Consider the following 17,701-nt stretch of genomic DNA (forward strand, 5'->3'; position numbering starts at 1 on the left):
TCTCCCGTGCAGGTGCAGGATCCCAAGGCTTTGGACTGTCCTCTGCGTTGCCATGCCATAAGCAGGGAACTGGATCAGAAGTGGAGCAGCAGGGACTTGAACTGGCACCCATAGAGGATACCAGCTCTTACAGGTGTAGGATTAGCCATTGAGCCATGGCTCCAGCCCTGGAACTTGTTTCTTTACCTTTTATTCATGTTAAAATATTATTCATTGTATTTCATAGAGAGAGAGAAATCTTCATCCACCAGCTTATTCCCGAAGTGCCTGTAGTAGTCAGGGCTGGGCCAGCCCAGACTCAATCTAGCCTTCCATGTGGGTGGCTGGGGACCACCCAAGTACATGATCTGCCTCCAGGGATGTGTGTTAGCAGGAAACTGGGAAGGGATTCTGCCTAGCGGAGCTAATGCTTGAACCCAGGCACTCACTTAGGAGTTGTTCTGCATCAAATGCCTGCCCTCTCCCTTACCTTTCAAAAAAAATTCAAAATATTGTCAAGCATTCGATAAAAGTTTGGTATTCTAGTAGTGTTTGATAATCTTGGAAACTTTTTCTTCCTGAGAGGGTAAGTAGAAAAGGTGTGATTAACATCAGCACATTTTGGCTGATAACCACTTTAAATCCTGTGACTGGAAAGTGATATTTGTTTTACTGATTTCCTCCTTCTCATTTGTGGTGAGAGGTAATTTTGCTAAATTTTGATGAATGTGGAAGTGTGGATCCTTATTTTGTTCAATTGATTTTTCAGTTGCTTCCCTAACAGAAATTTACAACTCTGTAAATTAATAAACACAAAGAGATGATATGATTCCTTTTCCCTCTTCATGCCTAAAAGAAAAAAAAAGTGTACAAGAAAATAGAAGAAAACAAACAGTATTTTAAAAAAAGAAGTTTAGGCTACTTATTTATTTTTATTTGAAAGGTGCAGGTGCAGAGAGAGAGGCTCTTCCATCCTCTGATTTACTCCCCAGATGATCACATTGTTTAGGACTTCTGGGTCTCTCACATGTGTGTATGGATCTAAGTACTTGGGCTGTGTTTGGCTTGCTTCCCTAGAGCATTAGCACAGAGTTGTGTTGAAAGTGGAACCAAGGTGGAAACTAGTGTCCAAAAGGGATGCTGATGCTCAAGGTGGCTGCTTACCTTGTTACATCACAACACTGGCCTAGCAAATATTATTTGTTGATTACCTTCTCAACTTGCAGACAGCACAGCCAACATGGAGGCTCTTCTAGCCTTGTCCATTGACTCCTCACATCTTTTGTCATTCTGAGAAGGAAAAGCCAAGAAACTTGAAATATTAAATATGTACTTATATAGTTTTTAAAACCTTGTTTTGACAGACTCTGTACAAAGAAAGTCGAGAAGCACAGTTTTACATGGTAGATGCGGAAGTCCTGACACATGATGTTCCCTACCATGATTACTTCTACACCGTGAACAGATACTGTATTATTCCATCTTCAAAACAGAAGTGCAGGCTGAGGTGAGCTATTGTAAATCCTTGTGTTCATGAGGATAGGTTGGATTATGCTCAGGTACCATGGTAGTCATGCTTTCTTTGCTTTACCCAGCAGCTTGATTTTTAGTTAGATGACATGTCCAACACTGGTCAGCAGAGGGGTCAGACTCCTCCCTCCAAAGCCTTTGGTAATTGGAGCAACACGGTTCATAGGAAGGTCATTTCAGCTGACATAAGGAGGAGCATAAGGATTGGCCAGAAGTAATCATGTGAGGCTGTTTAATAGAAAAAGGCCTGGGAATTCTTAGGGAGCACTAGGTAACAGTAACCAAACCTACTGCATTGAGAAATCAGAAATGATACATTAAAGAGGTAATGATAACAGTAAGAAGATTCAGCATTTATTTTGGGCCTTTTTGCTGTTTAGGTAAGGCAATTCATGGGTAGAGAAAAGAAATAAAGTAGAATGTAGTTACAAGGAAAAAATGATAAAATTATTAGCAGCATAATAATTTTTTTAAAAGTCATTATTGAACACATTTTCTTTAACAATTTTAGTGACTTTGAATTTTTTGGCTTTCTGATGAGTAGAGTCTTGTATATATACTGATAATATAACTAAGATGCTAAATATTATTTTTCATTCTTATTAGAGTTTCTACAGATATGAAATACAGAAAGCATCCATGGGGCATTATCAAATCTCTTATTGAGAAGAATTCCTGGAGTTCATTAGAGCACTATTTCAAACAACTTGGTTTGTGATTTTTAAATTTACTTTTGTAAAAATAGCACCTACTAATAAAAATGGAGATTGAATCTTTGCTTGAATTCATAGCAGGATGTAAATGATGTTACAATGACTTTCACCAATGTTGTCACATTGCCCACATTGTGTACCACTTGGGGAATTTCAGAACTTTGCCTGAGCCTAGCAAAAACTACAAGCACAATGCTTAGTATATGCCAGACTTAAGAGTCCTATGTACTTTGTCAAGGCTAACTTATTTCACACTCAGAACAATACTGTGAGGTGAGTATGCTTATTCTCTCTTTTGCTAAAGAAGGGATTGAAATCCACGCAGCTAAGAGCAATTGATAATACTCCCTCTTCTGCAAGGGGGCCGTGAAGCTGACTGCAGGTGCACAACCAGACCAGATGGGGGAAGCTTTTCTGTCTCTAACCTTTGAAGAGTCCTCAAGCCCATTCTTCTCTAAAAGTGAAAGCTGGGAGTCAACTTTCACAGCATGATGTCGGCCTGTCTAGCAACAGCATTATGTACTTAAGTGGTTTTGGTGAAGGAGCATACTGGAAATGATATAGTTACTCTGTGTAATTCTTAACATGCCCACGAGTAAAAAATATGCATATAAACATATATCAACACACACATTAATTTTAGTTGGAGTAAGAGCTGATGATTCGACAGTTCAGAGTAATTTAAGGCTTTATCATCTAGTTTGTTGATTATTTTCCTTGACTTTCTCCCTTTCATGATTTCATTATTAAACTCCTCATAAGGAATGGAGAAAATAGAACTCAAGAATTAGCTTGTTCACTGAATAATAAGCTTCTAATAAAAATATGGTATTAAAAAGATTGAAATAACTGGAAAAAATGAGGCTGTTAAACTGTTCATAGATTTTCTTCACTAACACTTCCCTTCCTACACACTGTCACTGAAAATTAGAACTATTCTATGTTCCTTCTTCCTCTGAGGTAGATGAGTACCATAACCTATCTGGAAATCTTTCTAATGATCCAGTATAAATGGGCAGCCTGTTGTTTCCATAACTGAAACCATTACATTAATATTTAACATCGCACATGGCAAATTCGCTCTCATGATCCCATCATTTATTCATATGCGTTCTTCCTAGAACAATGAAACCTCATTATGGGGTCATTGTGCTCTCTCACGCTTTTCATTAAGAGTAAAGTTTGAATCTGAGCCATAAGAACCTAAGGAATGGTTAAAAAAAAATTCCCAAGCTTAAACAAATACCCACTAGCTCACCCAAAATCCTTGTCTTACAGTTGAGATGTTTTTCATCACTATTTAAAGATCTCTTCCCCCTCTGCTTCTTAGAGTCGGATTTGTTAATGGAAGAATCTGTGTTGAATCAGTCCATTGAAGAACCTGGAAAACTTAGTGGCCTGCGAAGGAGAAGGCGAACATTCAACCGGACAGCAGAAGCACCCCCTAAACTTTCTTCGCAGCGTTCTTCTGGAGATGTAGCCTTTGAGGCCAAAGGGGATCTCACAGGTACACAGAGCTGAAAGTGTTTAGTCAAAAGAAGCAGAATGTGCCTGTTGTGTGTAACACATATTGGGAGGTCTCCTATTTCTTTCACCATTCTTGATGTTAATCACACACTGAGTCCCTTAAAGTCAACTGAAGAAGGAGTATAAAGGAGGAATTGCAAAATGGCAGGCACAGAGTCAAGTGTAGTATTTTATCTTACCCACAGGCATACTAAAAATTTTTTTATATAAAAACTGTGCTCTGACAACCCAGTACCCAAATCCCTACACAGTAGCCATTGGTAGGAGCTCTATAGTCAGAGACCTGAGTGTTCCACAGCTCAGCACAGCCCTCACCACAGTCACTGCCTGTGTGATTCTGGGTGGCTTCGCTCTTTTATTGCATACCTGGTTAGCATTTACAAACTTCTGACTTCTGCCTCTAAAGGTTCTACTCTTAAATCTTTGTGTACTGCCAGGACTAGCCCAGTAAAAAATTCAAGATGCGGTTTGACTTTTATTATCCCCACTGTCAAGATGGAAGACATCTGGTTTCTACTAAGTGTTCCTCCCTCCTTCTCAGAGCTATATGTATACATATATGGTTGTCATACTTTTTTCTCCTCCTACATTATCAATTCTTCTAAGCCTCATTTAATCTATTTATCTCCTATTTAAGTATGGAATTTGAAAGATTGGGGAATGGTGAACAGATGAATTTTTTTTAAAGAGGGGGAAACATGGTACATGAACTAGATCAAATATCATGGTCAGAGACAATAGTAACATATCATCCATGATGTGTTCAGTTGCTTATTTAATTTAGTCACAAGTTAATTTTGGACCCGGCATGATAGCCTAGTGGCTAAAGTTCTTGCCTCGCACACGCTGGGATCACATATGGGCGCCGGTTCTAATCCCGACAGTCCCACTTCCCATCCAGCTGCCTGCTTGTGGCGTGAGAAAGCAGTCAAGGACGGCCCAAAGCCTTGGGACCCTGCACCCACTTGGGAGACTAGGAAGAGCTCCTGTCTCCTGGCTTCAGATCGGCGCAGCTCTAGCCATTGTGGTTGCTTGGGGAGTGAACCATCGGACGGAAGATCTTCCTCTCTGTCTCTCCTCTTCCCTATATATGTCTGACTTAAAAATAAAAATAAAAATAAATAAATCTTTTTTAAAAATAGCAAGTTAATTTTAATATAGGCAAAATTTGAAGGACTACAGTAGGTTTTCTCTGTAAATTTGTTTCAGATTACTCAGGATATCAGAAATTTAAAAAATGATATAGGGTTTTTTTTTTTAAGGTTTATTTATTTTTTTTGTCACAAAGTCAGATATACAGAGAGGAAGATCCTCCGTCCGATGATTCACTCCCCAAGTGAGCCGCAACGGCTGGTACTGCGCCGATCCAAAGCCAGGAACCAGGTCCCCCGCGCGGGTGCAGGGTCCCAATGCATTGGGCCGTCCTCGACTGCTTTCCCAGGCCACAAGCAGGGAGCTGGATGGGAAGTGGAGCTGCCGGGATTAGAACCAGCACAATATGGGATCCCAGGGCGTTCAAGGCGAGGACTTTAGCCGCTAGGCCACGGCGCTGGGCCCGATATAGGGTTTTGCTGTAAATCATTTTGTTTTTACAAATAATTAAGAATTGTTTCTACTTCTTTTCAAGTGAATGTACTGTTTGTAGTAGTGTATGATCACAATCTGCTTTCTAATGCAGCTTTTTGCTTTTGAAATGTAGGAAGGAAGAAGGAAGTGGAAGACTACAGCACCGCCCTGGTGGTGGTGATGAGTATTTTGTAAGTACTTGTTATGAATGCTTTCTTTGTTGTGTCTTTGTTTATCCTGAACTAGTTGTCAAGATAATTGGAATACATATATATGCATTATTATAGAAATTGCTACTATTTGACCAATGTTGACTCACAAAAACAATAATTTTGTAAGTTTCAGGCTGATAGATTTTGATGTATGATTTTCAGAATTCTTAAATTTGAGGGAATAAAAGATACTTATTAAAAGCTTTTCTTATTTTTTAACCCATCTATTTCTACCATCATCAATTTTTTTGGAAGTTTTGTAAGTTGAAAAGAAGTATTTATGTTTACATGCCAGTAAAGTCTCAAAAGCACTTGATTTAACTAGACCAGGGATCCTACCCTGACTGTGCCTAATAATCACTTGGTGAGTTTGTGCAAATGCAGCTTTTTCAACCCTACTGCCAGACATAGATTGGGTAGGCCTTCCTTGGTTATCAAGAATTATTGCTTGGAAGCAATCACCCCAGGTTATTCTGATGCAAGTGAACTGAATGTGATATGCTGAAAAATACCGGGACAATTCATATGGATCCCAGAATGTATGATCAAAAACCACTCAGCAGACTTCATCCCATGTCTGAGTACTGACACCCACACAGCTGTGTAGGAGTCAGAGCAGCCCTTTTGACTGACCTGGACCTCAGTGATCTGCTCTGGGTGATACATGGATGGAATATTCTTTGTAATCATACATTGCAATACATAGAAAATGTTTGTGGTTCCTAGGGGTTTTATAACAGGTTTCACATTATGCTTAAATTGGTTTGTGACCAACATTTTTTTTTTATTTTATATCATTTTATGACACAGTTTCATAGGCTCTGGGATTCCCCCAACCCCTACCCAAACCCTTCCCCCATGTTGAATTCCCCTATATTGTTACAGTAATACAGATCATATCCAAATCATGATTCCTTCATTGCGGGCATGGACCATGTGGAGAGTCCAGCATCTTATTGTCCAGATAAAATCAACAGTTTTATTGGGAGACCATTCTTGGTCTGAAGGTGGAGCTGGCAGAATATCATCTCCTCCGATGAGATGTGACCACCATTTTTAATGGCAAACATCCTCAGTTTTCTTTTGTATTACTTTATATAAAATCATACTCAAATATTGACTATATAATAACTTTAAAGTAAAAATAATACACAGATTTAATTTTCTTGCTATTATTTAAAAAAATATCAAAGGACAAAAATGAGTATTACAATTTTTAAATGTAAGTCCAAATTTTAACACAAAAAAGGTAGTGAAATGTCACCCATATGCTTGTATGTATAATAATGTATTTATTCATTCACTTCCAGTTATGCACTCATGTGAAAAACTACTATGAAAACCACCACATTAAGTTCATTTAGCATGTAATACTTTCTGTATTATAACATTGATGCATGTTTGGCATTTTATACTTTGTCTAAGAGAAGCAAAATTTTTGCTGAACAGTGTATTTATTTTTTGGTTTCTCCTGGGAATACATCATAGTCTGCCTGAGATCAGCTCCATATTGATCTTCATTTCCTTTTTGAAATGAAGCATTATGGGTATATAATAGCTTAGGTCAAAGGCACTCAAAAATAGATCCTGAAAGCTTACTGGGTGGATTTCTAAGCTGGTGGTCACACATCAATACTGGCTGGGATTCCTGGCAAAGAGATGTCAGACTCAGTTCCAGCCTGTGGTTAGGGTTCTTTTGAGGATTTTATTTTCATTCTAAGTACCCTATATTGTTTTCTTCAATGTCAACTTATAAGCAGTGATGTCCTTAATAAAATAGTTTAGTATTAATGGGAACACGAACTAAATGATGTGAAGTTTTGAAGCTTTGCATGTCTCTTCTGCATTAGCAACACTTTACATATGGTTAAGCGTGGACTGACCAGGCCCGATTTTCTCTGTCCAGTTTGCTGTTGCTAGTTTTGCTCAATGTGACACTATTTTTGAAACTGTCCAAGATAGAACATGCTGCTCAGTCGTTTTACCGGCTCCATCTCCAAGAAGAAAGATCTTTAAAGTAAGTTTTCTTCTGGCTTCTTTTCACCCGATTATTCAATAATGTTTCAGTTATAGAAAATATAATTTCAGTTTCAGGGATTTGGTTTGTGAATGAACCTGCACTTAGAAATCACTCCTTTCCTTTGGTGTTTTGTTTGTGAACTTATGGGGCATTGGCAGTTCTCAAGAATGAAAGCCTGAAAACTCTTCTCTTGACTTTAAACACGGTACTTTTCTTTCAGTTTAGCCTCTGATGTGGTGTCAAGAGCAGAAAATACTCCAAAAAGCAAAGATCAAGCCCATCATTTAAAAGGAGTGCTCCAAGACTCCATAGTGATGCTTGAACAGGTATGAGGCCCTGTATTACCACAATGAACCAGCGGCTGTGGCGATGAGAGAACATTGTATCATTATTTGAAGAAGCTTACTGTATGATACATGTTAGAAACAGAGCTGCTTGTGTTCTGTTCTTACACAGTGGGAGCACGCTATACACACTTGTGTTTTTTCATAATAACACTTTCCATGAATGTTTTGAAAATCTTTCATATTCAAGGATTTCAAAAAATGTTCTGTACCAGAATAAACTTGTCCTTTCTTTCCAGTTTCCATTACTTTTTTCTAGTGTTTTGTATGTATTCTTCAGTCCCATGAACCAAAAATTAACATTTCCTTTGAAAAAGGTTAATATTTTCATTGTGGATAAGATTCATATTTTTCAAAACTGAAAACCAGAAAATAGAAGAATTGAACTGAAAAGTGAATTATCTAGATTTTTATAGGATATCCTGTGGGTGCCTGAGTTATTGTCTCACAGAAGCATTCTTTAGGTGCACAGTTTGTAACGTCCACCTCCCACCATTTTCCTCCTCTCCTCGCTTTGAACTCCTCACTATGCCTTACAGAGAAACATTCTGTCTCCTGCCTGGGCCAAGTCCAGGAGCCTTTCTCATCCGTGCACCCTGTCTTCCTGCTCATCCCTGTTAGAGGCCTTCCTCTGCCTAGGGAGGCAAGCACCCACACCTGTGAGTGAGAGACTCCCTCCTTTCCTCTGGCACCCTCAGTTCCGGTTTTCCTTGGTCAACTAGATGTTTACCACGAGCACCCGACTCTGCGCTCTTCCTCTCTATCAGCAAACCCTGGTTATCCTCCTCTCCTTCCTTTCCTGTCTGCATCTACTCCCCTCCACTGCCAGGCTCTTTCAGAATTGCCTCCTCTGGCTGTCACTGCTTTATTCGTGATCCACACACTTAAAAACTTGTTTGGAACAGACACATAATAAAATTGTATGTATTTATGGGTATCATGTGGTGTTTTGACACATGTATACATTTTTTTCACCATAAAGGAATGTTAAATGCTTGAGGATGTTAGAGTCCGGGCCAAAGCCCCCGGACGTCAGGGTGCGAGCTAGTCAACCCACAAAGAACAACAAAGAGTCTCTCTGGTAATGCAAACAGCAAACAGAGTTTATTGCACCAGCATGCTGGGGTCAGACCACACTTGGGGCATGCAGGCCAGCCAACCAGGATGATCGGACCCCGAACAAGCCCAAGACAGAAGCTTATATAGGCCCTTGTGGGCTGGGAAATACATCAAAAGTAGCAACCTTAGACATATGGCCTTCAGGCACAGGCAGCCTGTTCTGTTCCCATACCCATTATCTGTATGGCTCATCCCATTCTCACACCCTTATCTTCCTCCTGTTCCTGGGACCAGAGAAGAACTGTGCCCTTGCCCTCCTGCACCTGGGTTCACAAAGTTGCAGGACAGCAAAGAACAGATTTATCACTAAAGCGGAATCCTCCCAAAGTCCAGGCGCCTCCTGGCCTAGCAAAGTAGCAGTTTTTCAGTACAAAGGAATCTCACACTGCCTAACAATAACATTTCACTCACACTCTAACAAGGGAACACATAGGTTTTCTGTATTTGGACATTATACCCATCCACTTTTTAAGTTTGTATTTTCATTAATATCACTTGTTCACATGGTAAGTTACTTGTTCTACATGGCTTGTGTGGGAATATTGTCCCAATGCCCCTTTCTCCATTCCTTTCTCAAAGATAACCATACCTAACCCAGTTTAGTTTCTTAATTTTTCTATTTTAGAGGTTATCTATTTTGATTTTCTGTTAGGGAGAAATAAGAATTTAGTCTTTTTTCCCCATTTATCTCCCATCCTCCCATATAATTTTAATTCTTTCCATCCTCAGTGAATAACATAATTTTTATCAACTCAATACTCAGTATTTACTTTTTAAAATTTAATTTGCTACTCCACGCTGAGTCATAGAATAAACCAGGACTGCCTTTTCTTTTCTGTGCTGGCAATCCCCTGAACTTATCGTATTATAGTTGATTAGGTTATCAGTATTATTTATGAATGATACTGCTTCATCCTGTAACTCTGCTTATAAATCTCTTCCCCAAACCTTCATCTACTCAGATATGCTATTTTTGGAGCCTCCTGGTTTGCTCCAGTGAGGTCCAGTGGCCGTCTGGGCCTGGTACACAGCTATTATTCTGGGAATTCCTGTTGTTTACCTCCTGTTTTCTTATATCCCACATTTTCTTTGCTTGCTCACTTCCTCCTTCTCATGAGCATATCTTCTTGTAGCTTCTTCTTGAAAAGAGACTTTGTAGGTAAATATTAAGAGTTTTGACTGAGTGAAAATTTCACCACTACCCTTTGATTACTAGTCTCACTGGGGATGGGATTCTGGATTGTAAAGAATATTCCTTCAGAACTTTGAAGTCATTGTGTCATTATCTTTCTTTCTTTCTTTCTTTTTTTCTTTCTCTCTTTCTTTTTTTTTTTTTAAGGATTACTTATTTAGAAGACAGTTAAAGAGAAAGGGGCTGGGGGAGATCTTCCATCCTTTGGCTCGCTCCCCACATAACTGCAGTGATTGGGGCTGGGTCAGGCTGAAGTCAGGAGCTGGGAACTCCATGAAGGTGTTGCAGGTGGGTTGTAGGGGCCCAAGTACTTGAGCTGTCTTTCACTGATTTCCCAAGCACATCAACAGAGAGCTAGATAGAAAGTGAGCAGCTGGGACTTGAGCTTGTTCCAATATAAGATACCAGTGTGGCAGGCGGTGGCTTTACCTCCTGAGTAATAATTGCGGCCCCACTCCATTGTCTTTTCTATTCCAGTGTTATTAATGAAGAATTCTGATGCCATTGTTACTTGTCCTTTCATCTGGAAATTCATGTCCTGTGAAAATTCTGGAAATTTTCTGGAGTCATTTCTTGCCCTTCTTGTTCTTTCTTTCTCTCTCTCTTTTTTCCAGCTTCCATCTCTTTTTCTGTTCTACCTCAGAGCAATTCCCTTGACTTTATCTCCAAATTCTATTGAATTTTTCAGGTTTTTTCAACAAGTTTTTAATTTCAAAGAGATACCAATTTTCTGAATTCTTTCTGCTGTACAGATACAATTGTTAAGAAAAATTATGTTGACAGGAGGCAAAGTGACATAGAGACAGAGAGATCTTCCATCTGTTGGTTCACTCCCCAAATGACTGCAATGCCTGGAGCTCAGCCAGGCCTTCTCAGGTGCCCAGAAGTAGGTCCCTCACACATATGGTGGGCCGAAGGACTTGGGTCACCATCTGTTTGCTGCCCCTGGTGTCTTAGGGAGCTAGATCAGAAGCAGAGCCTCCAGGACTCAAACAGGACCATATGTGATGCTGGTGTTGCAAACAACAGCTTAACATGCTGTGCAGTAATACTAGTTCTTGTTGTTTCTTTTTAAATGGCAATAATATCTCTGTCATATTGATAAGTTTTTAAGTTTTTCTTTGTGCATACTCATTTTCTGTCAAGATCCTTTTCCCCATTTAAATTTCTACCTTTTGTAAAAGGGTTTCTTTAGACTAATAATATTCGTCCTTTATGGTCTACTTGTGTGGAAGCGACTAACATGTGCCTTGGGTTAATGTACCTGAACTTATGTATGGATAGATCTGCTGAAATGTTGCTGTCAGTGTCTCCAGGTCAGGTGGCCACAGGAAGGTCAGTCTTCTTCAAAGAATTAGCTAGTCTCCTCATTGAAAGGATGAAGGGTGGAGCTGTGTTTAAGCATAGGGAGGGGGAAGGACATGGTGGAAGGTCCCAGCATGCAGTGTGTGATTTCTCTTTCAGTCCATGTCTTTGCCATGCTATTACCGTCCTGCTTATCCTGGCCAGAAAATAAAATGTAGTACCGCCTATGTAGTACACAAAGTTAGATGCCCAAGGTTTTTTTTATATATATAAGATTTATTTATTTTTATTGTAAAGTCAGATATACAGAGAGGAAGATCCTCCGTCCAATGATTCACTCCACAAGTGACCACCACGGCCAGTGCTACGCTGATCTGAAGCCAAGAGCCAGGAATCTCCTCCAGGTCTCCCATGTGGGTGCAGGGTCCCAAGGCTTTGGGCCGTCCTTGAATTGCCTTCCCAGGCCACAAGCAGGGAGCTGGATGGAAAGTGGAACCGCCAGGATTAGAATTGGCACCCATATGGGATCCCGGTGTGTCCAAGGCGAGGACTTTAGCCGCTAGGCCATAGCGCCAGGCCCTAATGCCCAAAGTTTTGTCCCATCCTTATTTTGGCTTCTCCTTTCTGACTCCCTCTTCCTGATATTCCTGACCATCAGTGCTGCGCTGAGTCTTGAGGATTCTTCAGGGTTAACACTGTTGGCTCTGGAATCCCCCTGTTAGTTTAGGATTCAGCTTTTTCAGGCTTGCTCAGTCATGCAGTCGCTTTCCAGAGTTACACTGCTGTTGCATACTCTGGTGTGTTCTTTCCACCCTTGCTGATTCATGCTTTTAAAAGAACAATCCCTTGGCTACATGTCACGTGGGGTTTCAGGAGGGAGCCGAGCTCAATGCATACCTTTCATCTAGCCAGTTGCTCTTCTGCTCACTCCTGCCAGGTCTTCTCTCATCATTCCCCACACTGGTATTATGGGAACCAAGATTTCCAGTGACCTTTAACCAGTAAAAATACCACATCTTTTTTTTTTTAAAGTCTTCATCTTATGCACACATTTGATTATGCTGACCACTCCTTTCTTGAAATATATCTAGTATTGCTTTCTTTACAACCAGTTTTTCAAAACCCAGTTATATTGTGATAAATTCCCGACCTATAAAATCACCCTTGTAGAGAATTATTAGTATATTTGTAAGATTGTGCAGCCACTCCCACTGTCAAGTACCAGGAGCCTTTTCATCATTCCAAAAGAAACCTCATACCCATTAGCAGTCACCCCCTATAACCCTAGCACCCTGTAATCTGTCCATTACTACACATTTGCCTGTTCTGACATTTCCTATAAATGGAATCATACAATATGTAATATTCTGCAGCTGGCTTTTCACTTAGAATAATGTGGAATTATTCTTTGCTGGGGAGAATCATCACTTCCACCTGACCTCTTCCTGGCCCAAATGCCCCAAGGCTCTCAAAGATTCTCTCCCTTCTTCCATTGCTTTCCCTGTAGGTGATCTTATCCACTCCCCTAACTTCAAGTAACCACCTGCTATTGATGCCTGTCTCAGTCGGCTTTGGCTGTGTCAAAACAAACAAACAAACAAACAAAATGTGGGTACTCTGCAACTAGCAGCTCCACTTCTAGAGACTGGGAAGTCCAAAATCAGGTACTGGACAGGATTAGCAGCAGAGGGGACAAAGGGCAAAAAGGCGCCTAACTAATTCCCCCAGACTGTTCCTCTCAGTTTTATTTCATTCACAAGGTTCCACCTCCCCAAGGCCACACCTTTTAATACTGTTGCACTTGGGAGTAAGATTTTTATTATATTTTTTAAAATTTTGTTTTATGACACAGTTTCATAGGCTATGGGATTCCCTCAGTCACTCCCCATGCCCTCCCCTGATGTTGGATTCCTCCACATTGTTGCAGTATTACACTTCATATCCAGTCATGATTCCTTCATGATTTTATCTGGACAATAAGATGCATGGAGTCCAGCATCTTATTGTCCAGATAAAATCAACAGTTTCATTGGGAGAATATCCTTGGTCTGAAAGTAGAACTGGCAGAATATCATCCCCTCCAATGAAAAGCCACAACATAGCATCAACAACAATTTACAAGATCATGGAATTAATTGACATGGTATTGAGTGACCAATATGTTAGAAAATGCAAGTTCTTAACCACATCCTGTGAGTACTTCATTGACTTTTCAATTTTAGTTTATACAAACCAGCTGCTATACACCTTAAAATGGTTATAGGGTACTATTCAGCAGTCTCATGACTATTTTCATTTTATATTTAGCAGCTTATAGTATTGAAGCATTATTTTTACTGAATTTGGTGAATTTTAGGATAGTTCAAACAGGCTTATAACTCTAATAAGGCATATGGGGAGTAAGCTTTAACATAGGTTCTGGAGGTGCCCTAGACATTCAGTCCACAGCAATGCCCAGTTCCATCCCTCTCACGCCGCCTCTTCCCTGAGCTCTGCACTGGCCTACTTGTTTGGCATCTAGGCTGGATGGCTAATAAGTAGCTCAAAATCATCATATCCAAACAGAACTGAATTTTCTTCCAAGTCGAAACTTCATTTTCTCTAGTGGGCCTTTTTCAGAAAATGACACTATCAGTTGCTCCAGTGAAAGTTGTACTAAAATATCTGCTTACCTGTTTTACTTTAGTCTATCCCTCCATGAAGGTAGGGACTGTTGGCTCACTGTTGCATCTCTAGAGCTCAGGCCAGGGCCCAGCCTGGTCAGGGAAAGCTCCGTGGGTGAGTGTGTTAGAGGGTAAAGAGGAACACATGCCTAAGTGCAGGCAGAAGCCTGGCAGTGCAGCTGAGCCTTCTAGGGACTGGTGGGATGGTGGGAGAACATTGTAACTTCCATAACCACTAAAGAAAAGCTTTCCACTTAGGACAGCTGATGAATGAACCTCTTAGAAGTTAGCATGTAAGCTCCAGGAAAGTGCAAGTTTCCAGTCCATGGGAAGAGCAGTGATACTGAGAGAGGCTGTAAGGAATCACCATTTCATAGCCAGTGTTTCCCTGGGACATCTGTAGGAGAACTGTAGTCAATGTCATGGTTAATTTTTGGGATAAAATAATCAGTAAAATGTAAACAATCTGATTTTTGCAAATTAATTTTTGTTCGCAGTTGAAGAGCTCCCTTGTGATGCTTCAGAAAACTTTTGATCTACTAAATAAGAACAAGACTGGTACGGCTGTGGAAAGCTAGTGATCTGAAGGCCTGCAACTGCTGACAGCTTGACACTCAGAACATCCTGCAAGACAAACAGAGGGTGAAGGACTTTAATGGTCGTGGGAACATTGCCATGTTTTCTCCTTACTGAGATTTCTAGTGTTTCTAAGTCTTTTCAAAAACATTTGTTTGATAATTAGACGATTCACTTCTCACATATTTCTTTTTATATAAACAGACCCTTTTAAGATTTATTTATTTTTATTGCAAAGTTAGCTATACAGAGAGAAGAGACAGAAAGATCTTCCGTCTGATGATTCACTCCCCAAGTGACTGCCACAGCCAGTGCTGCGCCAATCCGAAGCCAGGAGCCAGGAGCTTCTTCCAGGTCTCCCATGTGGGTGCAGAGTCCCAAGGCTTTGGCCGTACTCGACTGCTTTCCTAGGCCACATGCAGGGAGCTGGATGGGAAGTGGAGCTGCTGGGATTAGAACCGGCGCCCATGTGAGATCCTGAAGCATTCAAGGCGAGGACTTTAGCCTCTAGGCCACCGTGCCGGGCCCTCTCACACATATTTCTAAGCTGTGAATTTTCCTCCAGTGAACTGATACACATTTCTGGAACTGAATTTCTGTGATCCTCCAAGAAAATGGGACACTCTGAATTAGAGTATTTGGCCTCATTTCTTGAGTGAGGCTTGAAGTCTGATACTTTTCAATTTCTCAGCACAAGAATTGCTACGTGTCCAACAGGTTGCTCTCATGGTTGAGGTTAAGTTCAAGAGACTAAGGAATACAAGAAAAAAGAAGAAACCTCTAAATCATTCCTAATTGTAAAGGATCCATTTCCAGGCACATGTAACATCTCTAGATTTGTGTACTATAAATCTTAGTATCTTGCTTTATTTAACTTGTAGACTCACTAGCCCAACCCTTTGAATGTGAATGCTGGTGATTATTTGAAAGGTTCTTCAGCATGCTGTAACTATGAAAGACATACTTGTGTTTTTTCTTAAGGTATTAGCTCTTGCCTGTTCATACATGAAATAACAGCAGAGAAATAGGAAAGAGAAACAAGAACCAGTGTTCGAGATGAGGAACCATCCTCTGAGGCTTGAAAACCAGGAGACGATGTTAAAATCTGGGTACTCAGCGAGGGATCACATGCACACTTGAGTTAGGCTCGGCTTCCGTTCACAACTTTTCTTGGTGGAAGTGACTCATCAGGTGGAAAATAACTGTGTATTACTTTTCAGGAGCTATGTCAGGCTCCATTCGTTATATCCCCATGTGTGTGGCTTGCTTTACTTGGCAAATGGCAAGCCAGACACAAATGTTAGCTCTTTAACAAAAGCTTGGGCCATGCATGTTCTATACAAGTACACTGACTTTGAAGTTTAAGGCAAAACACCAGCTTTGGCTCTTAAAAGTTATTGGGCATGTATGTTTCAAGACACTTTTGTGAAAAATAAGGACATGATGAACTGAGGTGAAATAACTATTCCTTCCTGCTACTGTTCTTCCCCTCCCCCCAAGATCTGGGGAGTGTTCAGGATTACTGTTTTGTTTTACTAAATTCTTTCTCTGGCATTCTACGCCTGTGTGCAGGAAACACACACACACATACACACACACACACACAGCGTAAGTTTTTTTTTTTTTTTTAATAATTTTATTTTAAATTCATTAATTACATTGTATTATGTGACACAGTTTCATAGGTACTGGGATTCTCCCCACCCCTCCCAAACAATCTTTATCTCCAGTTAAATGTTTCCTTTCTTCCCAGTGTCACCTTTCTCAATGCCCCAGGGCATTGCTGAATTCATTTCTGAGTTGCCAGTACCAACTGGCTTAGCAGGTAAATGGGTTTCCTCTGGGTGAATCCCATCTGATTTAACCAGGACCAGCACACCTACCTGAGATTTTTTTTTGGGGGGGGGGGAGGAGGGAGGACTCACTAAGTGTCTGGCTGTGAGCAGAGGCGACTGGATTATAAACTTGAACTTTCTTCGTTAGGTTCACAAAAGTGATCACTAGCAAACTGCTTATTTTTAAATGCTTCTTTAAAACTTGTGCTTTATAGCATACCTCAAATATTACCAAAGTTGCTGTATAAATTAAGACTAAAAATGTGTATGTAAGCATGCAGAATTCAATGAATAAAATTTGAATCTGCTTTGTAAATGGATATAAAGATCCAAAATATCTGAGCCATAATTTTTCTTTTTTCTGTATGGAAAAAAAAAAAATCCCAAATCTTGAAGCCTGCAATAGTGGAAACATGCACACAACCTACACTTGGTAAAATTTGGTGCAGAAGTAAAACCCAGAGGACTTTCCCATCTCAGGGCAATTTCCAACAAGCGGACTACTGAACCAAAGTGCCCCAGAGGCCTGTTGGTCTGGTATAGGGACTGCCTGCCGAAATCACGAAAACCTACCACCTGGCTAACCTGGCTGACCCGTGAGCCGGGATTGGCCTTTAAGGGAAGGTTGGCGAATTGCAGGTGAGGAACCTTGCTCCTTTTTTATGATGGGGCGCTCCCCCAACGCCTGTTGCCGGCCACCGGAGGAGGACTGGCCCACCACGTGCTCACGTAGGTCGGAAATCCTCCGGATTCCAGGCTTTCCCGTATTTCCGTCTCCGCACCGCGTTCGCACCCCGAGGGCTCCCGAGGCTGCCCCGCCCACGCGCTTCCCGCAGACACCGGCCGGGAAGACCCGCGCGGCCGCCGGTGCGGACACCCTGCTCCAGGAAGCCGCTCCGGGAAGCCGCCCCTCGGGCTCTCCCGGCGGCCGCGGGCCGGAGGAGGGGCGGCGGGCGGGGATCCCCGGCGCCGGAGGCGGGGCACCCGGAAGCGCGCGCGGACCTGCCGCGCCGAGCCCGGACGGCCGGGGGTGGACAGGGCGGCGGCGACTGCGGTCACAGGTGGGCGGCTGCGGCGGGGGCGCGGCTGTGCGGGGCCGGGGTCCAGCGGAGCCGAGATC

General features: G+C 41.4%; 1 protein-coding gene across 1 annotated transcript in view; it reads left to right on the forward strand.

Moving 5' to 3' along the window:
* Positions 1-14,952, forward strand: part of GRAMD1C (GRAM domain containing 1C) — a 105,976-nt gene extending 91,024 nt beyond the window's left edge. The window contains exons 12-18 of the mRNA XM_004577892.3: positions 1,344-1,486; positions 2,116-2,219; positions 3,553-3,729; positions 5,449-5,506; positions 7,434-7,544; positions 7,768-7,873; positions 14,668-14,952. Of these exons, the coding sequence (XP_004577949.2) occupies positions 1,344-1,486; positions 2,116-2,219; positions 3,553-3,729; positions 5,449-5,506; positions 7,434-7,544; positions 7,768-7,873; positions 14,668-14,748 (780 nt within the window). The 3' untranslated portion in view covers positions 14,749-14,952. The remainder of the gene's footprint in view (positions 1-1,343; positions 1,487-2,115; positions 2,220-3,552; positions 3,730-5,448; positions 5,507-7,433; positions 7,545-7,767; positions 7,874-14,667) is intronic.
* Positions 14,953-17,701: the final 2,749 nt, after the last annotated feature.

This window comes from Ochotona princeps, chromosome 3 (assembly GCF_030435755.1).
Source record: "Ochotona princeps isolate mOchPri1 chromosome 3, mOchPri1.hap1, whole genome shotgun sequence".
Taxonomy (NCBI): domain Eukaryota; kingdom Metazoa; phylum Chordata; class Mammalia; order Lagomorpha; family Ochotonidae; genus Ochotona; species Ochotona princeps.